The sequence below is a fragment of the Caretta caretta genome, chromosome 10 (genome assembly GCF_965140235.1).
Source record: "Caretta caretta isolate rCarCar2 chromosome 10, rCarCar1.hap1, whole genome shotgun sequence".
In the NCBI taxonomy this organism is placed as follows: Eukaryota; Metazoa; Chordata; order Testudines; family Cheloniidae; genus Caretta; species Caretta caretta.
Window position 1 is genome coordinate 63093116 of NC_134215.1, and position 23382 is coordinate 63116497.

General features: G+C 40.4%; 2 protein-coding genes and 1 long non-coding RNA gene across 4 annotated transcripts in view; 2 read left to right on the forward strand and 1 right to left on the reverse strand.

The window, feature by feature from the left end:
* Positions 1-6352, forward strand: part of AP4E1 (adaptor related protein complex 4 subunit epsilon 1) — a 34268-nt gene extending 27916 nt beyond the window's left edge. For both annotated transcript variants that reach the window (XM_075133090.1, XM_075133091.1), the window contains 4 exons: positions 157-732; positions 2596-2780; positions 4473-4630; positions 5189-6352. In XM_075133090.1, the coding sequence (XP_074989191.1) occupies positions 157-732; positions 2596-2780; positions 4473-4630; positions 5189-5349 (1080 nt within the window). In that variant the 3' untranslated portion in view covers positions 5350-6352. The remainder of the gene's footprint in view (positions 1-156; positions 733-2595; positions 2781-4472; positions 4631-5188) is intronic.
* Positions 6353-6948: 596 nt separating this feature from the next.
* Positions 6949-23382, forward strand: part of LOC142073393 (uncharacterized) — a 142492-nt gene continuing 126058 nt past the window's right edge. The window contains exon 1 of the long non-coding RNA XR_012670243.1: positions 6949-10402. This is a non-coding gene — a long non-coding RNA (uncharacterized LOC142073393). The remainder of the gene's footprint in view (positions 10403-23382) is intronic.
* TNFAIP8L3 (TNF alpha induced protein 8 like 3) overlaps positions 16477-23382 on the reverse strand; it is a 62426-nt gene continuing 55520 nt past the window's right edge. Inside the window, exon 2 of the mRNA XM_048867422.2 lies at positions 16477-21710. Within this exon, the coding sequence (XP_048723379.1) occupies positions 21148-21710 (563 nt within the window). The 3' untranslated portion in view covers positions 16477-21147. The remainder of the gene's footprint in view (positions 21711-23382) is intronic.

The following is a 23382-nucleotide window of genomic DNA, read 5'->3' on the forward strand; positions in this document are numbered from 1 at the left end:
TAAAACAAACCTTTATTTAAAGGTCACCTCTGTTGGATAGTTGACTTTTATCTGCCCTTTGTCCCTGGTCCTTCCAGACAGGTTTCACTCTGTTAATTAAGCCAATCACCAAGTTAAAGAAAATAAATATAAAAATCTCTTCTGTTTTTTCTTCAGATGGGGAAAGCAGATACCACCACTCAGAAGTTCAAAAAAAAATCAAAAATAAGTGAAACCCAGAATAGCAAAGAAACATCTAGTTTCCAAAATATTGCTACCTTGCCTTTCAGTCCTTTACTTGGTACAGCTCCTAACAATAAGGAAAACTTTCAGGGCAATGAACATCTTGGATTAAGGAAAGTCTCACTGAGTTCTTCAGAAGTTTTGGAAGCTAGTGTTTCATTTGATACGTCTCAATCGCTGACAGAAGCTGGACTGGATGAGACGCTTTCAAACTGTAGACTATCAACATCCTCTTTGTTTGCTGATAGTAATATTGAAGTTTTTCAGCCTTCCCAAAGTGTTCCAGATATAGTTGCCAATAAGGCCCCCTTGAATCTTTGCTTACCAGATGAACTAGCTGATCACCCTCATTCAGAAATAGTAGAGCTTTGTAGCAGTGACATCCTGACTATGTACTCGTGTAAAGTTTGGACAGATGACTGTTTACTGCTTATCTTGTTTGTTGCCAACAAAAGCACCTCACCGCTCAAAACTGTGACCCTAGTGTTTGAAAATGCAGAGCATTTTAAGGTAAGAAAATGAATTGTTACTTGTACAATAGAAGAGAACCATTGGTTTCCTCTGTTTTTTTACTTATGACATACAGTGAGTTTTTCTTTTCAGGTAGTTCAGTTGATAAGCTTTTGATGACTTTTAAGGAATCAGATATGTTACTATTCTTGTTCTCATGTAGTGAGAGCAATCAAGATGTTTTAGAGATTTCTTTAGGACTTCAGCTACATCTGGGATTTGTATAATGGTTGGTAAAGGAGTATCATGGTAAAAAAAACATTAAGGATGTAATAGAAAAATCTTATTGATTGAACCTCAAACCTTTACATGTGTTAATTAATCTAAGAGTATGTCTGAGCTGGGAAGGGTACACATATCCACACTGGCTCTGCTTGAGTGACTGCCTAAAAATAAAAGTGTGTCCACGGCAATATGGCTGGCTCTTTGGGTTAGCCTCCCTGTGTACGTTCGGGTATGTACTCAGGTGGCTAACCTGAGCCGCCAGCTGTGCTGCTGAGGACACACTCAGCAGAAGCCAAAGACTGAACTTTTCGGCACTAGCAAGACATGGGTACATGTTTGCAAACTAGGAATCACACCTCCTAGCTCAAATGTAGATGTACCCTAAAAAGTATTTATGGATTGCTATAAATGTCTGTGGATCTTGCTATATTCCAAGATGTGGCCACTTGCACATCCCCGAAACATGGTTAGATATCCTCAAAATGACAGTATATGCCAGTGATAGTATTGAGCATTGGATAATCAATGTTCATAAGAGTGCTGACTGATCTATAGAAATTGTCTCCTATTCAAAAGCAGAAGGGTAGACTTTTGGGGTCGGAGGGGAGAGGGAATCCACTGAAAGGGAGTTCAGGTACGGAGTCATGAAACCTCAGTTTCTGCAGAGGTCCATTGCTAACTGGATCAGTGGAAATAAGCAAAAGGCTTATTAGAAGTAGCTTTAACAGGTAATGGGCTTTGATGCCTTTTTCCTTAAGAATTTCTGGTTTGAATCATGCTAGCTTGCTGCCATCACATGTCTAGTTGGTTATGTTGTTCTTAGCTGACAAGTGTCCATACCACAGACTGCTACCACAGTTGGCACCTGTGCGGTGGCAGAGTGGCAATCTCAGCAGAAGCCAAAGACTGAATGTTGATGGAAATGTAATTCTCCTCATTCCTAGACGTGGTATCCACTTCGTGGTTTTGCATACAGTTGGCACAGTGTGGGGAATCTTGCAGTTTCACTGTCTGTGGTGTGAACCTGTATTGAGGATAAATCAAGGCTGTCAGTTCAACAACTTTCCAAGGCTGTCAGTTCAGCAACTTTCCTGAGCACTAAATTCACTTTGAATAGTCAGTCAAAGTGTATTTCTATACAATTTTACAGTTAAACCTGAACCAGCAGTACAATAGTCATGGGTGGTGGATAAAACATGCAACAGTATTATGGTTTTATTCAGCAATGATGGAGTACAGTGAGAGAGCAGTTCAAAGCGCATTCTCTGTTTACAAGATTTCCTGTTTACCCTCTGCTAAGACACATGGCTATTTTATAATAAAATCCTGGTAGAGAAGTAGTTAACATTTTGTTGAGTTGAGTGTTTGGAATTTCATTGTTTGACTAGTGAAACTGCTGTGTGTATTTCCATAGAAGTTAAATGTAATTTAGTGTGCCTGGTGGGGTGGGATTGTCCTTTGTGATCCTGATCTCACACCTAATGGAAATTGGGATTGATGCCATTGCAGTCAATTAGGTTACATGTGTGTAAGATCAGAATCAGTCCTGGTGCATTCAGGGATTGTAAACTCTGGATTAGCAATTTTTAGTTGAAAGTAATCTGAATATTTTCTGTTACCTTTTTTCTTTATTTGTAGATCTTTGAGAGTCTTAGCTGTCATTTTCCTGTAATAGAAGCTCAAAGCATGGAAAGCTGCCAAAAGTGTGTGCAGTTGGAAACAGTCTGTACAGAGGGCATTCTCTTCGGCTCCATTCGTTATCCTCTAGATACGGATACTCATCTTGAGTTTTCACTAACTTTCTCACTGTCCGATTTCATCAGGTAAATCACTGATAAAATGAGACTCTTCTAAAAAAAATCTGGTATTGCAGTCAAAGTAGTAAATAGCACAGGATGGCTCAGGAGGCTGATGATGGGAAATAGAGGCTTCTGTCTGTGGGCTGTTGGTTTTTAATTTAATTCAGACTGGTAATGTTAGTGCAGTATGTCACCACTTGTCAATGACCTATTAATATGTGAAATAAGTGTGTTGGCATTAGTCTGGTTCCTAGAGGCCAGTAATGCCATCACCATTCCCCCCCATCATCGCAACTGGCTCCTTTGTTAGCAGTCTCAGCAGAAAGATGATGGAATGAATAGGCATGGAGAGCGAGCAACCTGCTCATCTTAAATCGTCATCAGTCCAGGTTAAGCATTCATACCAGGGGCAGTGTAAGGAGGCTAGTACAGCAATTGCCTTGCTGTGCCTATTCTTATAAATTGAGGATTTTAGAAATTAGGAATGTCAGTCCAACACTTTCAATGAGCATTAAAGTTCACATCGTTTTCATGGCTTTAAAAATTATATACATAGTGACTTTCACAGGCTTTTCTGCCACCTTCTCTTTTGCTTTTTAAATGTATATTTGAGACAGTGAGAAGTTTTTCTGTTGTAAATTAAGATGGCATGATCTAAATTCCTTGCATTGTCCTACGAGAAAGACTGAGATTAGTAATTCGGGCATGAAACTTTTTCTCCTCTTCTCTCCTCCCTCTTCCCAACTTCTCTCCTTGGAGCTTAGCTTTTTATTTCAAATAATAAAAAAAATACTTGTCTCAAAACCACACTATAAAAGCTTAACTCTGTTTTGTTCTGTACTAACACTTACAATTTTTTTAGTATCTACTACTTATTTGCTACCATGGAAAATATGGTATTTTGTGGTGAGATAAGGCACTTAGTAATGTTGCCACAAAGGTTTTGCATAGTAAAGAATGTTAATACCTCTGACTGCTTAGTTTTGGTGTCTGCCCAAATAATTATCTTTAGAAAGGATTCAATTACCTAGATTATCCAAAATATTGATTTCCACTGAATTATCAATTTAAGAGCTAAGTACAAATCCCTTAAGACTACCTAATGCTTTTTCACTTGGACACATTCACTGGAAATACTAAATACTCTTTTGGAGTGTTGAATGAAATTGATTGGACAGAAAGGAGAATAAAGACGTTGCTTCAGCAGAAAGTAAATTGTAAATCTTTGAAACTGAGTTTATTTTAAATTCAGGGACCCAAATTGTGTGAAAGGACTGACCACTTTTACAGTAAAAACAGCTCACGCTCTTTATTTTTCAGCTCTCAATATTTTCATTCCTGAAGTAGTGGAAGTAACATTTTGTGTTCAAGCAGCCAATTTAAGTTTTTAAATTAGACTTTGTACTTGAGAGTGACATTTATAAGGTTTCCATAGTAAACTCTTTATTTAAGGGGCTTATAACTTGGACATTTAAGTAGCATTATTCTGAAGTTGGTCAGCAATAACGTTTGATTTAAGTTAAATTATTATTTTTTTTAATTTAGAGGGCTGTAAAAAGCAATTCAGGCTCTTCATATGGTGGGGTGGAAGGTTTGTGTTTCCACAAGTGCATTTTTAAAATAGTTTGCTTGCTTTGCTATATAATGGTTTCAGATACAGATTATTTTGGAGATCAGATATATTCAGACTCAGATTTGTGTTTAATTTTTTTTCAGACCAATGAAAATTACCACTGAAGACTTTGGGAGACTGTGGCTGTCCTTTTCTAATGATGTGAAACAAAATCTAAAAATGTCACCTTCTCAGGGATCTCTCTCCATAGCTCTGAACACCCTGAAGCAGAAATTAAAGCTCCATATTGTTGAAATTATTGGTGAGTGAATTAACATTTATATTCTATATCTTGGTGCTGTAAGTGCCGAGGGTTTTGCACAGCACATTGGGGCAGGAACTTATTTACTTGGCACAACCTAAGAGTTTACAGTCTAAGACTCTGATCCTGTAACACCTGTGCACGTGAGTAACTGTACACAGTCATTGCTCCATTGACTTTAGTAAGTCTGCTCAGATGCTGAGGGCTGGTGTGTAAAGGTATAAGTGGGTATAATACAATGGCAAATAATAGAGTGGCATGTTCTCATTTTTATCTTAAGTGCTTCCCGAAATAGATATGTTTTCAGAAGTATTTTGAAAGAGGTGAAGGAATTGGCAGGCAAGCTTTGAAGGTTTGTATGAAATAAGGCATGAAATTGGGAGTGACGGGGGCTAATTAGGAATGATGTTTGGTGAAGCATGGGATGAGCTGCAGGTGTGAGAGAAGAAGAGGGCAGAAAAATGTTACATTTGAAAGCACACTTCAATTTGAACTATATTTAATATGAATTGCAATTATTTCTTTTAGTTTTAAAGTTATTTGTTGTTTGTTTTTAAGGTAATGAGGGAATAGTGGCATGCCGGCTACTTCCATCAGTCCCCTGTCTGCTGCATTGTCGTACTCATGCAAGGACACTGGCACTGTGGTTTAGATCCTCTTGTTCTGCTCTTCCAGACAGTTTACTATATCTGTGTCAAAAGGTGATGGAGGAATCTTAATTGCAACAGTGCCTGCTTTTCTAACATACTGGTGTAAAAATAAATGCATACAAAAGACTTACAGGGTTACACAAATGTTTACCAAAGCAAAATGAGTTAAAACGATACTCAAGAGTGGTTTCATCCCCCCAACTGGCATGTGCCATATGGACTAACGGGAAAGCAGAATGATCCACGATGTGCCTGCAGAAATGTGCTCAGGATTTTACAGTTGCTGACAGATGACCCAATGAAGTATTGCTAACTGTTTAAATGAAATGTATATTTCTTAGTTTATTGTAGATGATTGAAAGTATTTATTTTCTATTACATAATTTTTGTATATAGCAACCCTTTACTCTTAGGAGCAGCTACTTAGTACTTAAATATTATTTTAAGGAAAACATCACTGCTATGAAGTCAGCTTTATACTGTAAAAATGATTCAAATGCTTGTCTGTAACATTACCATTTACTTCATTTATGAGCTTTTTCTAAAGCTGCATTTTAAGCACTATTGGAAACAAGACCCATACTGGCTGTTGCACGTGGTATGTTATCTTACCACAGAGGATAGAAGTGCATGCTTCATAATTGTTTCACTGGCTTTAAATGGTCAGAAGTACTGCACGTGATCTTTTGGTCGTTTACCAGTTAAGGACTTGACTCATGTCATCCAGACAGTCTTTGGAGAATGGGAGAGGTGTCTAAAACTGGGAGTTGCGTGGTGATGGCTAAATTGGATGGAGATCCATTGCTATCCAAGTCATGTGTATGGTATCTGCAGCTCCTTGTCATTTTCATTTTATTCCTCTTCTTCACTTGCCTTTGGTAGAAGTCTGTAACACTCATCAAAAGAACTGTGCATGTCCCAAAGATATTTTTCAAAAGTATAGAAGAGGAAAATATTAAGCCTGGATTTATCATAGCTGTGTGAAAGTATTGAAGGTGCTGTGTATTTAATTTGGACTGAAATATTTGAATTTACTTTGAATTTTCTTTTATAATGCTAATTATCTACAGTATTGATTGGTTATCAGTCTTTGTAAATTACTGCTTATACATGGTTTGGATGTAATTGTGTTGTTATGAATGTTTCTAAAGGCTTGTTTACACAGAGCAGCAATGTGCATTATGGGGGTGTGATTTCTAAGGTGCACTAACTGGTCCAGGTAGACACTGCTGGTACGCACTAAAAGTTCCCAAGTGCGTTTTACTCTAGTGCTGTATATTGAAGTGCATTAGGGAACTTTCAGTGTGCACTGGCAGGGTCTACACCAGGGGTCTCAAAAACATGGCCCATGGGCCAGAGTTATTTCCTGCGGCCTGCTGTGGGTGCCGACTCCACCGGCAGCCAAGCTCTCCTGCCCCCACCCCGAGCATGCTGCATCACCACTCCACCTACTTCCCAGCGCTTCCCACTGTCAAACAACTGTTTGGCAGTGCTTAGGAGTTTCCAGGAAGAAGTGGGGAGGAGCGGGGATGTGGCAGGGCCGGAGTGGGGATTTGGGGAAAGGGTTGGAACAGGGGCAGGGAGGGAGTGGAGTTGGGGCGGGGACTTTGTGGAAGGGGTTGGAATGGGGGTGGGAAGAGGCGGGGCCTTATGGAAGGGGGTGGAGTGAGGGCGGGGCAGGGGACAGAGGGAAGGCTTTAACCAAAGTAATTCTGAAAGTAAATGCGTGCTTTGTCGTTTGAGTGAGATGAATTACTGAGTATTTATATTTTATTAAAGCCCCTCTTCATATTACAGTTTTGAAAAAAGTTAATACATTGACTTTTAATAGCACACTATATTACTCTTCATTTTTTTTTATGTTTGACTATACTTTTGTATCGTTGTATGAAAAGGTTTCAGTGACCTCGGGCCAATGTTCTCATCCTCATGTGGCCCTCATGGTGATTTGAGTTTGAGATCCCTGGTCTACACGGACCAACTAATACACAATGTGTTAGTGAGCTTTCGAAATCACACCCACATAGAGTACATTGCTGCTTTGTGTCGACAAGCCATAAGGCTTAATAGATCTAATCAGCCTAGCATGCATGCTGTGTGTGTGTGAATTGTTTCTCCCCTTCTGTGTCACTACCATTCCCAAAACCCAGCATCTACGCATTGGAATCCTGTGATCTGCATTTATTTAGACAGCAAATGAAACACATCACTGTTTCGCACAACTTTACAGTAATTCACAAGTAGCTATTTTTCTTTAAATTTAGAAGAATTGACATTTGTGCAAACAATGCTTGCAAGTGTGGCATACAAAGGAAATGGAATTCTACATCAATTGGCATTATCCTTATGCTATTTTTTATATTGAAAAGGAAAACCTTAGGAGATATCTTAATATTCTCAGTTTTCATCTGGCAAACATCAGTGTTTAAGGAAAGAAAAGTATTAATTATTTTTATTTTGCGTCATTTTGTTAAATGTTCATAAAATCATATAAAGAATGTAATTTTGATACACCAGTGATCACAAAGATTGTTTTAATAACTTCTTTTAGAGATTAAGCCAATTGTCTTATATTACCACAGGTACTATGACATAAGAAAAGATCTTTTGGTCACTGCTATTACAAAACCCTCTAATTGAGGGATTTATTAAAATGCACTAAGTCTGTAAATATATTAAACATTCTGCATGCATTAAATAATGTATATTTAATGCTCTGGGACAATTTGTATGAATGAAAGCTTATTTTAATTTCCCTGCTAGTACAGAATGTAAATCAAGTTGGGTGCTATAATTGGATTTCAGCGTATTATAAAAAATTACAGAAATATCTGTTCTAGCCTATGCATTTTTCACCATTTCTTTAATGGGATGTTAAGTCTCTCCTGATATGAAACAAACCAGTAATGCCTTCTGTTTACTTGTAGGTGTGATGCTCCTCTTTATCCTTAATTTTTTCCACCTTGGTTTGTTTAACGTAACCATATAGTTAATGCACTTTGAGCTGTAAATATGCAGATTCTGAGAAAACAATCAAGGGTCTTATGTTGCTGTAACATACAGGGGTTTGCTCGCTTGTACCCGAGGTACAGCCTTTATTTTTAGATCGTCCACCAAAACTATTGTGTTAATCTCTTTGTGTTTACACTTTTCTGTAATTTAATAATGTGCATCTAATAAAATCTCCAGCCCAGTTTTACAGCTGTTTTAACTGGGCATGTGTCTTTGGTGCTGTGTACCTTAACAGTGGTACTATTAGAATAATGGCATTTAATATTATTGAAGAATTGTTCCCCAACATAGATGATTTGTAATTTAATGGCTGCAGGTCCAGACTCCCACTGCCAAGAGATTAAATAAAAGACAGAAAAATGCTTTGTCTATACTGGCAAGCATTGTGTACATAAAACTTAAATGAGATGTGTTAGCAAGCAGGGACAGACGTGCCTGTTTTTTGTTGAATGACAGAGTACTAGCCCCCATTTCGATTATTGTTTCTCAGTGCAACAAAATAGTGACAAAGAATGTAACATATGTATTTCACTAAGTTTGCTCACCGTGGCAATTAGTAATGACACGTATTCTAGCTTCAGGTATACGAAGGGTAGATGTCACACTATCTTTGAGTCTATTATTTCAGCAGCATTTTGTATCCCATGGCTTCTTCATATTCTTTTTGGAATTGAGCCAGATTATGAACTCGGCACCACAGGAAAACTGTGTGGTTGAGCATGCTTTCATCATTCCTAGAGTTGATTAGTGCAATGGTGTTATTGCCTACAAAAATCCTTGACAATTCTTAGGCTACTGGTATGCTGTGTTCACAGCCTGTCTTGTGGATATGTATCCTTGTACTCCCCTGTCTACCTCTCTTTAGGGAAGGGGCTGTCTGCTTTGAGCATGCTGTTCATATGGTACATTGCTGCTAGAGTTTGGAGCAGGAACTGGGAATTCTGGGGCTCCAAATCTAGCCCTGAATGCATCTGTTCTGGAGCAAGTCAGTTGCACCTCTCTGCATCAATTTCCTGATCTGTAAAATGGAGGGTGGTGGTGAGATGGGCATAGCTGGTTTATTTAGGTAATTCTACAACAATTTATATTATCCTTACTCTAATCTTTATAATGAAAACCTTTTAAGAGGTATTGCAGGCTTCTCAGTTCTCACCTGGCAACCACATCAGTGCTGTCGGGGAAAATAATTACTGTTCTTATTTTATTTTGTCTTTTGTATAGCACTTAAAAGAGGCTCTACAAAATAATATAAGAATTATATAATTCCAGTTTTAAATTGCCCACCTTTGTTACTCATGTTTTGTACTGATTAATTCACTATGGTCCCAGCTCTGAGATACGGAGACCTGAGCCTTTATAAGACAAAGGAAATTTTGCCTTACCAGTTAAAGTTCTCTACTTTTAAAAGGATGTAGACATTAATCTGTTCTACCCTCTGATTTTTTTTTAATTAGGTAGTGCAAACCACAGACATCGTTCAGTCTCTATATTAAATGTCTGATTCTTCTTCAAGGGCTTCTGTGTATTCCCATGTATGAAAGCCAGCCTCTAGAATTGAGGTATAGAACTATATAAAAAAGCAGTGTCCACTGGGGGGTGCCAGGAGTGTCTCTGTTAAGATGATGTAATCACTTCTGTATAAGGGAGCGCACCTCTTTCTTTTGCCTCCAATGCAGAGAGCTAAACGGAACTGTCTCTCATGTCTGCAGGCTAATTAGCTAGCCTTAGAAATACTTGTTTTGGTAAGGTAGTGCTACAATCCATTTCTGCCTAGAACACCTCACCCACTGTCCTCTTCAGGGCCCGCTTGCTAATCTCCCACAAGTGGGAATTCCCTGAGGCTTACGAGTAACTGTTCCTCAAAAATTGCCTCTGTGCCTTCAAACTACCCACCTGCCTTCTTTTGTGCCTCATAGTGGTTTGTGTTTCAGGACTCTGAGGGCTAGGGAGAAGGAACTGATGTGTGGGAGGAGTGTATTCCCACATTTCGATTGAGCAGATGACTTTATCCAAGTACAAGGGCATTCCTGCACTCCCAGCAGATACAGCATTTTTACATAGTTCTGCAGCTCAATGCTGAAGGTGCTGTGCTGAAGAACAGCAGTTACTAGTAAGTAACCCCTATTTTTAAAAATGTCTTTGGTGTTTTAGCAATATCCTAGAGTTACTGCAAGTTTAGAATTTATGGGCAATTCTGTGACAGAACAGTCTGTCCTGTGCTTAATAATCTGATAGACAATTCTGAAGCTGCCACCATGCCCTGTGGAAGGAAGGAAACCACATTGTGAGGACAGACAGAAGATAAAATAATTGTAAGGTGAAATTCATCTCTCTCTGATTGGGCACAGGATTTCCCTTTATTTCTGCTAATTCCCCTTTCTTCCCACCTGTCACTCTCCCAAAACTAAGATTTGCAGTCAGTGGGATGCATCTGGGACCCATCCATCTTCTTTCTTGTGTCCATGAAGAGAGCATTAATGCAGCTATAAAGCTACTGCAGGCTGTGTAGTCTCATGTGAAGGCAAAGCAAGAGAAAGATAGATGGCATTAGAGTGTACAGGATAGGAGAATCATTCCCATGAACTCTCTTCCTCGGATCAGTTCTGTAACTCCCTGCTGCACACATTTGTGTTGTCAGCTTCTGTGAGTTAAAACCAGGGGGCAGGAGACGTGTGTCAAACTGAGGCCTAATTATGTGTTAACCACCATTTACAAGACTAGCCATATTCTAATGTGGCTGTATTTAAAGCTCACACACTTATACACTGTACTTTTTCTTGTGTGATTCTGCATTTATGTGCACAACTGCATTTGACATTTTCCTTGTAGTTTATTGGTTTATTAGTTTGCATAGTACAAATTATTTCTAAAAATCCCACAAGCTACGTGCAGGGTTTACTCTTCCTAAGAATCTACTGGAACACAGATTCATAAGGATGAATAGATCTGATTGAGACTTTACCTGGAGGTCAGGAATTGCTACCATGACTTAATTTAAAATTGGCAAATTTTTCTGTGTCTTATAACTTGTGTAAAACCCCAGTGTTGTGTCTGCATTTAGCACTTATGCTTGAAGAATTGTCACAGGCTTGCTTTTACAGCTACATTGGAGTTAGAGAAAATGTAATTATTGAAGTGTAGGATTTTAACTCCTAGTCTGACTGAACCAGGATGACACAACTTCCTTTTGGTGTTTTATTGTGAACTAAGGGCTCTTTGACATTTTTTGCAGGTTGCTACAGAAACAAAGACACTGAAATCTTTGCAAATTGGATTTTATATACAGTGTACATCAGAGGGCATTGAATAATACTTTAATTGTCCCAGGTAAATAGAACTGAGTTAGAGATGGGAGAAGTTGAATGGTTTTCTAAAGAGGACAGATATTTTACAATGTTTAGCAAAGTCAATGGTTATTTTCCATCTGACATTCAGAATTAACCAGTTCTTCCAAAGTGCCCATGTTGTAATGGAGTTAAAGAAAAAGATAGCCAGACCTCACAAGAGCATTCTAAGGCCAGATCTACATCAGTAGAGTTACATCATTTGGGGATATGAAAAATCCACACCGTTCAGCAATGCAGTTATACTGACCTAACGCCAATGTAAACAGCACTACATTGGTGGGGAGGGCTTCTCCCGTCGACATAGCTACCACCTCTCATGGAGGTGGATTAACTATGCCAGTGGGAGAAGGTCTCCCGTTGGCCTAATAGTGTCTTCACGGAAGTGCTACGGTGGTGCAGCTGCAGTGTTTTAAGTGTAGGCCTGCCCTAAAACGTCTATTTTTGTGTACTTGCCACTATGTAGTAATTCATCCTTTTTTGGTGCTGATAGTTGCTACTTTGAAAGAGAAGAGGCTGTTGGGGGAAAAAACCTGTTCCTTCTGTCTGCATTTGCAGTACTGCTTTTGCTCTCACAATCCACATTTTATCTTTTTTAGTTGTCATTTTTTTCTCAGATATTCTGAAAATATTTTCAACGGGACATCTAAATAGGAACATCCATCATATCTATTGTATTTCTAAATATGAATTAAAACTGCCCTATTGCAATCACATTATATCCCTTCCCATAAGTCTCTATTCCTGCTCATCCCATAATTTGGGCAGGAGCAGAGACTTGTTCTGTTTAATGGACAGTAGTCATTTTGATGGTTGTATATAGCATCCAGATATTACGTTGCTGCTTTCCTTGAAAATGTTTGACACACCATTTTTAGACCTCTTTTTGGCCTAAAACAACTTGACAGTCCTTTCTCAGTGTATGTGTGTGTCTCTCTCTTTTTGACACTGTTACTTATCTGACATTCTACATAGGGACGGGGAAATAAACCTACTTCTACCATCTATTGTAAGACTTTCTTTTGCAATGTTATTGCTGAAATGAGGCTATTGTAGTGTAGCTTCCAACTCCATTTTGAATCCATCACTTATACACTATTCTACAACATATTTGCAATAAGTAAGACAGCATATACTCAGTACTATTTATTGTGCTTCATATTGTTTAATAAATAGACTGCATAATGAATGCCACTAGCCATCTTCTCAGGATGTATTGAATCATACTCATATTCTTTAATATTACTATTACATACTTAAAAATATTTGACACAAGTTAATTTAAACAAGAATGAAGTGAAGAATATGGTGTTTAATCTTCTGCCTTCTATACCAGGCTGAAAGTGGTTTATTATAAGCAGGGCTGGTAAATGGTGTGTGACACTTCTTTTTAGTTGCTTATAACTTTGCCAAACTTCAATCATCTGGGCTGAAATTTTCCGTGCTGAGTCTGCCTAAGGCTGAAAGCTTTGGAAAATTTCAGCCAAAATGATTCAGATGTTTGAGAATGAGACTAGGGAAAAATTCTGTGTTTTGTCCATGTTAAAAAAAATTCTGGCAATCCTTTTCTTTGAAATGCTCTAGTCCACCTTAGTGTTGGAGCAGGGACTTGAAATTTGTCAGGGAGCCTGAGTTTGTGTCAGGGATGTGCCTTTTGACACCCCTCCCCCAAAAGCCCAAATTTGGCTTGGAAATATTGCAGTTTGCACATGCCTCTTGGATTTTAGCAGCTAAATTTCCCAAAGATTCTGTCTGCACTGAGCATACTCAAGCCTGGAACTGAGCAGGACTTTCCCTGCAATTGCAGTTCTGAGCTACTTTCAGCTGCAATTAAACTGAGAGCATATCACCTGATGGGCCTAAGGAGTGCGGAGGAGGAAGAGGTCTGCTGTGAATGTGGAGGGGATGAGAGTCAGAACTTTGAGTGGTTTCAGAGTAGCAGCTTTGAGTGGGGAGGGAGAAATGGAAACCGAAACTGGGACTGGAGACAGGCATGGAGGGGGAGAGGAAAACTAGGTGTTGGGGTAAAGGGGAAACTCGGAGCTGGGGGGGGACTGGGTCTGTCTGGGCAAGGAGAATGGGAGCTGGGGAGGGAAGTGTGTAGGGTGAGGAGACTGGGAGTTAGAGAGTGGAGGGAAAACTGAGGTCAGATGAGTCAAAGGGGAGACTGGGAAGGAGAAGGACACGGGGAAGGGGGAGGGGACACAGGGCTGGAGTGTGTGGGGAGAATTTGAACAAGAAGCTGGGGGTGGGACACTGAGATTGGACAAGGAGCCTGGGGAGGGAGATTGGTACTCAGTCAGTGGACACAGGAAATGGGAGAATGAGGGGCACTGGAGGCTGAGGTGGGGGGGATGAGAGAGATTGGCCAAGGAGCCCGGAGGCAACTGGGACTGGCTGGGTAAAGAGACTGGGTATGGATACTAGGGCTGGGGGAAGACTGGGACGGTAAGTCCAGAAAGATGTGTGGAAAGGCACCTCCTCAGCTTTGGCTCAGCGCTTCCCCGTCTGGCCTGGGTAAGTCAGCCCCTGACTTTGGATGGTGTTTATTCTCCCTGCTCATGCCATGCCTAGGCCTGATGGGATGTGCCAGAGGGGAGTCAGCTCTTCCACACCCACGCTATTAAAGAGCAATGGTGTTTTAAAATCCTGTACAAAGGCTGTTGGCTCACACTGGGTTTTCCCTAAAGATGTCAACATTTTAGGTAGAATTTTGGGGAACGTGCAAGAGCTCCGGGGAAGTGTGGGGAAGACAGCACAAGTGTCAGGGCCTAGGCAATTGTACTGCAGGGTCCTCACTGCAAAGAGGGGTGTCAGCCATAAGATCTGCTTGTGGAATGCAAGCCTAGAAGCCAGGAACAGAGCCTAAACTCTGCCTAGCTGCCGTGCTTTGAAGCCACTGAATGATCACAGAACTTGAATGATGAAGCTGCTTTCAATCTCTCTGCTCACCATTGACTGTATATGAGGCACAAAGGAGACACATGTAAATGGTCCAGAAGTTAGAGTGTAAGAGAATGGCCTCAAAGTAAACCAAACCACCTTAATATTTAATTTAAGGAAACATCTTGCCTCTTCGTGGAATTCGGTTCACTTCATTTTAGAATGATCCACAATTATTGTAATAATTTTACATTGCAGTGGTAGCCTTTCTAAGATCAACATGGAATCGTCATCAAAACGGGGGTTTAATATTATACAGGATTGTGATCGTTTGACTGAACTGAAAAATAAAACCTGTATCCTTAAAAAAAAAAAAAAAAAAAAAAATCAGCTAGCTCTGTACACAGGGGACTCTGCATTTGGATCCCCTCACAGCAGCATGGCAATTCTCCAGCAGGAGGAGCCAGACCACCTCTGTGATAAATGCTCCTTTCACAGGGATGTTGTGAAAATAAATTCATGAATGTTCGTGAAGCATTCAGAAACAATAGAGTGCCACAGAAACCCCCCTGAGGAAACGAACACTTCTGCCCACAGAACAGTATTTGAATAGAATACAGCAGCTAAGGCTTGTGGCCACACTGAATGATGGGGAGAAAACAAAATATTGAATAGCTGCTCATTATGTGAGCACTGTTCAGCCTGTGCATTGAATGAGGCAGGGGTCCTGTGGGGGGAAAAATAGTATGTGATCATATAATTAGTCTATCCTAATTCATATGTACAATGGGGCCAAATTAAGGTTGTGCAGACAGCCTTAATTCTGGCATTTCCTCACTTTTGGCTTTGGAACCCTAATAATGTTCTTTTAATGTAGTTTTTCAATGTATTTTACATTTACTGAGTGCTAAATTCCTATGCATGGTAGCATTGGTTGCAATTGCATAGACACTTAAAGCTGATGACCTCTTATGATTTAATAATCATTGTTTGATCTAAAGTAGCAACTGATACTAAAAGTTCTGAATTCACCTATGAACTTCATTTGATAATTATACAGGTGATGGGTTTGTTCACACCACACTTGCCCTGAATGGTTAATACAGACTGAGAAGGGGGCTAATTAACCTCACAGACCACAGCTGAAGGCAATCAGGGGGCCAATTAATCCACTGAGTGAGGGAGCCCAGCTGTGGAGGAACTAGCTGGGCTGGGTTTGTAAGGACAGGAAATTGGAAGCAGAGGGAAAGTTTGCAGTGACCCTTTGTGAGAAGGCAGGAGTGTTTGGAAGCTGCAGAGGCAGGTAGCTCACAGTTACTCCCATAGGTGCGGGAAGTAGGAGTGAAAAGGTGCTGGCTGCCAGCCCCGTGTGCCTGGGGTCCCAGCCTCAGTTCGGGAGGTAAGGGGGCTGGTTTTCAGCACCCCCACTATTAAAAATGTTCCAGCACCACTGGTTGTTCCCTGGATGGGAGGAAGGGGTTGAGAGGTTGGCAAACTCCTTTTTTCTGGCATTCCCCCCTCTCAGAAAGGGCTCAGGGAAAGGCAGGAGGGAACAGACCTTGACTGCTGACTAGAGGGTCCCTGAGCCAGAACCTGGAGTAAAGGGCGGGCCTGGGTTCCCCTTCCAGCCACTGTGGGAGTGGCACCAAGGGGTAGTGAATGGGAAGACTGCCTGAGAATGCTAGTGTGGAGAGAGACTTTGAAAGACTTTGATACCCCGAAAGGGGAAAACATATTTAGTGACCTGGCCAGAGGGCCGAGTCAAGAAGAGGCAGCTCCCGGAGCGAGAGAGAGGTTACGGTCCGAGAGAGAAGGATGGAGAGACGGCATGCAACTGTGGGAAGGGGCATTGCCCGCAAGGCTAATTCCCAGAACGGTCAGGAGGAGACACCATCCTAGTGGTGAGTAGAGCACCCCATCACAAGGTAGCAAAATGAAAACTAAAGGAAACCAAAAATACAGTAATCACAAATCATTTAATCCACAAACATTACGATAATACATCATATACTTTATGGGTGACTTGAACATTGCCAATATTATTACATACCAAGCCACCAGTATAAAAGTAAACAATGAATATACAGGATATACAAGTATCAGAAATACTTGAAAACATTTTTTCCTCCACCTTAAGGCTACTGAAATTTATAAATAAAATGACAGACATTTGGCTGTTTTCTAAAATACCAGACTCTGAATACTGATATATGCAAGACATAAAAAGAAACCACATACAGAGTATCGTTTTTCTTTCAACTGTCTTCGTTCTTGAATGGTAGCTTTATTCTGGCTTTGTTTTTTTTTTTTTTTTAAATCTTACATGCACTTAGCTTGCTCCAAAACAAAATAAAAACACCCTCTGAAATTTGATATGCTCTGTGCACTAGGATTTGTGTTGGATGTATTATATACTCTCAAAAAAACCCCACCCCCCATCAGTTTGATAAGTAGTGCTTTGGGGCAGATTTTGGCCAATATTGTATGTAAATGTAGATTATTAAATATGGTTCTGGTGAATGCCTACGTTTTTACCACTTAAGGCAAATCTTGCAAGTCCTTCTGCCCAGATTTTATCTTTGTATTATGCCACAGAAGGGCAGTCCACATAAGTTGCTATTGAACAGAAGCTTCATGGATTCAAGGGAAATGGGTGGAAAATCGCTCCAACACAAGCGGCCTACGGTGCTGCCATTTTAAATGGCTTTTTTTCCTGTGCATTTGAAATACACTCTTCGAAGATGAGATGAAAAGAACACTTCTGATTGTACATGTGCAACTGTACCCCTTTAGTATCAGAATCAGGTAGCTGGGTATCCAGCTGTCTAAGGACAATTGCACTATATAAAGGAAACATGGGATTGTTGTTGCAATGCATATGACATATTTGTTTTGTGGGGGAGAAAAGACAGAAGTACAAGAAAATGTTCTGAAGTCTGTGTTACTATAGTATTTTGAATAATGTTTACATGTGAAAACAACTCTCTGTAATACTGATGAGATCAGTGATCTGCTCTGTAAGCATTGCTTAGGTAACGAAATAGCTTTCAAATGCATAATTTTTCATGAGTTTTAAAAATATGCATCTAATTATTGTAATACACCCTTTGGCACAGTATTTGACATCTGTGTTGTCTTCAAGGTTATCTGTCACTCGCATGTCATCTAAAAGGAGGTACTGTCTCAAACCGAAGTATCTTTAGAGCTGTGGGAGTGGATGAACACAATGGTGGGGGCAGAGTTTTAAATGTACTATAAATCTGCTGTATCTGTAAGTCAAGGGTGTTGCTATAAAATTCACAGAATTTCAAAACGGGGAAAGGTTAGTGCCTCAAGACACAATAACATTTGATGCTGCTGTAGATTTTCTTTTTAGTGGGTTCCCTCCTAAGTACCATGTTTTAAGGGCCAGATCTTGACCTGCAGCATGCACTTGTCCAGGGAAGTACGGGAATATAAGATGCCTCTTACTCTGCGCAAATTATTCATATCAAAAGGCCATGGCATGGGACAGGGAGCAGCCTCTGTGGCTCCAACCTGACACCAACGTATCTGTGCTGCAATCAAGGCAGCACAGATGGGGAAATGAACTCTGCCAGCTTTAGCTGGTGGGACTTGACGACTCCATGATCTAGCCCTGTGTAACTTAATAGATATTTTGGCTAACTGTACATACCTGCTGTTGGCGGATATGTTATTGCACTTAGTGATAGAGGTCTATGTCCGCTAGTTATAAGGAGCTAAAATGCTTGACCTATAGAAAATGCTGATTTGCCAAACCAAAGTTTTCACAGAACAGGGTCAAGTTCAATGAATTTCCCACCTTGAAAAAATGTTGAGAAAAATATTTGAAGTGAAAAATTCTGATTTAGCTGGCTCAAAACTACTTTTTGTTTTGAAATTTAAGTTAATGAGCCTCAAAAAGGCTTTTATTTAAATTAAAAAAAAAAAGTCAAAATTACTGAAATGAAACATTTGGATTGACTCAAAACAAAAATCCGCTCTCCCCTCCTCCCCCCTGGGATGTTTTTGAAATTTGACTTTTTGCCCTGATTTGAGTTGGGAAAATATCTTGAGTTGGGAACTCTCAAATATACGCAGTACAAGAAAGCTCTTTCTCACCCACCTATGTTGAGTAGACCAACTTGTTTTCTTAGAGTGACCACTTGCTTCTAGGAGGCCTTGAGGTACAAAAATGTCCTATCATAGAGCCTACTCTTTCTGTCGTGCTCTGCTCTATTGCAGATAGTGCCTATAGATTAATGGGTGCAATGTAAAGGTTGAAATTAATTAATAATTTCACTTTTGGAGATTTTAGCACAACAAAGTTGGCTTTCAGATGAATTGGTAATGCATTTTCCCTCTGCCTCTAAAAGAGAAAAGTCACCTCAGTTCAATAACGAGCAATATAATTCTCTGCCAACATTTCGTTTGGTACCAGGATTTCCTCAGTCTTAGGGCCTGGCTACACTTGCAGATGTAGGGCGCTGTGAGTTAAACCAGCCCTCGGAGAGTGCAGTAGGGAAAGCGCTGCAATGTGTCCACACTGTCAGATTCAAGCACACTGGCGTAGCCACAAAGAGAGTGCGTTTTTGGGGGCTGAGAGCGTGTCAGCATGCTGTCTTGTAAGTTCAGACAGCAGCAGACCCCTCTCCCCCTGCCGCCCCCCCCAGCAAGCAACATTCCACACTAATGGTTGCTTTGTCCCGGAGCAGATAAGCAGCCGGCTGTCAGAAACAGAGCTTTGAAAGGGCATATCCACATTCCTGCAGCCAGTTCCAAAACAATGACAAGAGTGGCCACTTGACCTAAGGAGATTATGGGACGTTTCCAGAGGCTGATCAGAGTGCAGTAATGCAACACCTCGTTCACACTGATGCTGGGGCATTTCAGCCGAGGCGCAGCAAGTGTTATGCTTCTCGTGGAGGTGGATTACCAGGAGCGCTCCAGCTGCAGAGTCCAGGTGCTCTAATGCCTTGCCAGTGTGGATGGGTCGTGAGTTAGGGCGCCAGGGGCTGCTTTAATGCGCTCTAACTTGCAAGTGTATCCAAGCCCTTAGTTTCCTAATAGCAATGCTAAACTCTTGTATAGTGTGGGGGTTTTTATCCAATAATTTCAGAGCAATTTATAAAGGGGAAATTTTACGGGTTGCGACACAGAGAAGCTAAGTGACATGTCTGTAATCTTTGACATCAGTGGCAGAGCTTGAGTTGGTAGTTTTAAGCACTAGACCGTGCTGTTTTCTTTTGTGATGCTCTGGACTAGGGATTATAAAATCTGGATTTTCGCCAGGACAGTTGTGCTGTTGCAACCACTGTAACTTTTCTGCAAGTTCTTTAGTTCATCCTTGTTCTGTAATAGGTGTTGGTGTGTTTGTTCGGGTGGCTTTTTTTAATGTGTATCAGCATAAGATGCAATAGGTTCTTGGTGTTGCTCATAACTTTCCCATGTTAACAAGCCCTAGTTATAGAGCTGTGTATGTTCTCTACTTAAATGGCACTGTGAAAATACCAGCTTGGGCCCCCCTGTTTGCCACACTTCACTATTTGACTATAAACACAATTAATTAAGAATGGACATACACTAAGCCAAGGCTGAAAAGTTGTTCCATACATTGAATATTGTCTTTTGAGAGCTTTTGCTATTTGCAGGTGGAAATGGTGTTTCAGTGAAGAAGGAAGGGACAGATGATGGCTTCATTGATCCAATAATATCACTATTCCTGTCAGGTGTTCCGCTCTTTATATCATGGTGTTCTTCAGCAGGAAATCTATGCTCTGGAAGTGAAAACAGTAATTGCAGAGGAAGTAGCATGGCCCTCTAATCTAAGCCTATTTGATGTCACGGTGTGGGACCCATGTTATTATTGAAGCCAATGTTGTACTTCATTATTTAGTTTCTTCATTATGTTTGACTTTAGAGTCACTAAGCTATTTTTCAGAATCAAAATAAAAGTTTCTCACTTACAGTCTCAGATGCAAAGCAAAAATCTCCAGTGGGAACATGCTTCTTAAAGAAGCTTCTCTACTCGTCTCACTTCTCCCCCTTTTATAAAGTTCTGCTCTCCAGTATGGTCTTAACCACCTGCAAAATTGGAGGTGTGCTCTCATATCGGTTCCTGACACTATTGAAAGGAGAGAACTTGTGCCCATAAGAACTGCATTTTCCATCTAAGCCTTGGAGATCTTTTTTAGGAATAATAAAAACATATACAAGAACAGTTTGGGGGTCAATTCCATGCAACACCCTTTCTGCCTTTTCCCTTCTATCTTTGACGCTGCCACATGTCTTGCGTTTAGGTTCATTTTCACACAATAAGACCCCAACACAGATACTGAGGTTAGGATGTGCTGTGATCTTGTTCTGAATAATAAGCATCAGCAGCCCCATTGACTCCCCTCCTTTGAAAAGGCTGAAATCCCTGTGAACTGCGAATTACAATTTGTAGCTTTCTGGTTTGGTTTTTTGTTCATAATAAGCCAAGTGAGCACATGCTGGTTTCTGATGAAGTCCATGTAATAGGGGGATGGTAGGAAGGAAGCTCACAAGCTTTGCCACAACTCACCAAGTATGGCCAGTTTGCTGCAGCTCTAGGAATGAGTTTTTGTGTTTTGTAAAAGGCAAAGTTTCAAAGGACTTTCTCATCAAGTAGTTTGTTGATTCCATCACAGATCTTTTTGAGGTACGGTCGGCAATCCCCATCAAGGCTATACAGGGCAGTGAGGAATTCCACATCCGCAAAGTGATGGAAGACATGGTTGATACGCCCGTGGGACCTGGGTGTCAGATGTCGCTCTACCAGTTCATGCAGCAGGTCTTTACATTCATTCAGAAGTTCTGAGAGAACATTTCTATCAAAGGTGTATTCTACCTCGTAAAAACTGACAATTGTCATGGCTGTCTGATTCAGCTTCTTTCTGAATTTGTCTACGATTTCCAGCTCCTCTTGGTTGAATTGATTGTTTCGGTAGAGGATCCCAATTTTTATTGCCACTTTAATCAAGTCCTTCATAATTTTGTGAGCTTCCTTCTTGTTCCTAGTATGTTCTCGAGTGACTTTATATAACTCATCAAATATTTCGCTGCTTGTGTCGTCGATGAGCATGTTAGCCATAGTTTTGGTAGCCATTTTACTCAGGAGCTTTTTCTGTGCTTGCAGCGCAAGGTTCTTTGAACTGAAACAATCGAGACCTATTGCAGAGGAGAAAAAAAAAAAAAAGCAAAAGTTAATTGCACTTCGGAAATACTTTGCATATAGTGGCAAATTAACAGCATGTAATACAGCCTGTTGTTTGTTAGCCACACTAATAAGATGCCTATGGTTGACACGTTCAGTGAATACTTCAGAGATAGGTGCATTAGAAATGCAAGCATAGGTCATGTCTTCAATATTGTTTTTCCATCAGTCCTCAAAGCCTCAGCAGCTCAAGTGTCAATATCCCAGTTTTTGATTCCTAAAATCGGGGGCGGGGAGGGAAGGGGGCAGTTGTAGATGGTAGGAATTGAATATTCAAGATATACATTGACTTTATTACTTTGTCCTTTGCAAACACTAAAACTCCATGCATATTCTTGGTTTTAAAACAGACAAAGCTTTAAAATTAAAGCTTGCTCACCTGAAAGCTTTTGTTGAGACAATGTGCACAGAAATGTAAATTACCTGTCAAAGACACTCTAAGATTAAATGTGGTTGAGAAATACAAGGTCCATGAAGAATTATACATCTGGTCACTGGGTGTCACTATTGCTCCATGCTTGAAATGATTAGGCAGCATCTTTAGAAGAGCTGACTGCACATATCCATAAACATAAATTTATGTCTTTAATCTATAATAATGGTGCCTTTTTGGCTTTCGTTGCCAATGTGCCTAATATGAGAAACTGACTTTTACAGAGTAATTTGTATTTGAGCTTTTGTAGGAATTTCTCCTGCAGAACAAAAATATCTGAGCAGTTTTTTACATAACCATCATCATCAAACCTGGCTATCTTGGATTTTACAGTCGCTTGTAGAGGCCTCAAGGAGATTGGGGTCCCATTCTGCTAGGCACTGCGCCAACACATAGAAACTGTCCCCATCCCCAAGAGTGTAAAATCTAAATGAATAAGATAGACCAAAAGTGAGGGGAGTGAAGCTACAGTGAACTGTTAGCCTGAAGCAGGAATAGGGGAGATAACACAGAAAACTGGACAGCTAATGTTTCTCTCTCTAGCAGCACCCCTGGAGTCCATAGGATTCTGAGACTCCAGTAGAATAGTACCTGTGGAACAGTTCCATGGCCACGGAAGAGGGATTCCTTCCACACAAGCTGGATCCTCACTTATCTGAACTTTGGATGTCCCTAAGGACAGGATTTGACTCTAAATTAACAGACAGACTTTTCACAAGCGGAATGCTACTGTCACTGGTGCAGAAACAAAGCTCTAATGTGACTCTTGGTCACTTTGTGGAGTGGAAAGGATAAATTAGCTCCCCCTAACGAAGATGAGATATCAAGCAGAACATGGTAATACATTTTTTTAAAAGGGAAACAGTGGTGAAACGAGGCTTCTTTTTCATCTCTCTCACAAGTCAGTAGCTCAGCAGTCAAGGTATTATTGCAACATTCACCATGGTGTGCGGTACATTGGAAAGTGCTGTTTTGAGAGGTTGGGACTAAGTACTGTGTTTTTGGTAGCACCTAGCGAGCATGTGCTAAATGCTGAACAAACTCAAAAGAAGGCCTAGTCCTCGCCCTGGAGAATCTACAGAGAAACAACTCTCATTTGCTGAGACTAGTCTTGAATCTATGTACGTTTGCAGCAATACCTACAAAGTGAATACCCAGACCTCTTCCCCTTCTGCCCCACCTTGGGCTCATTC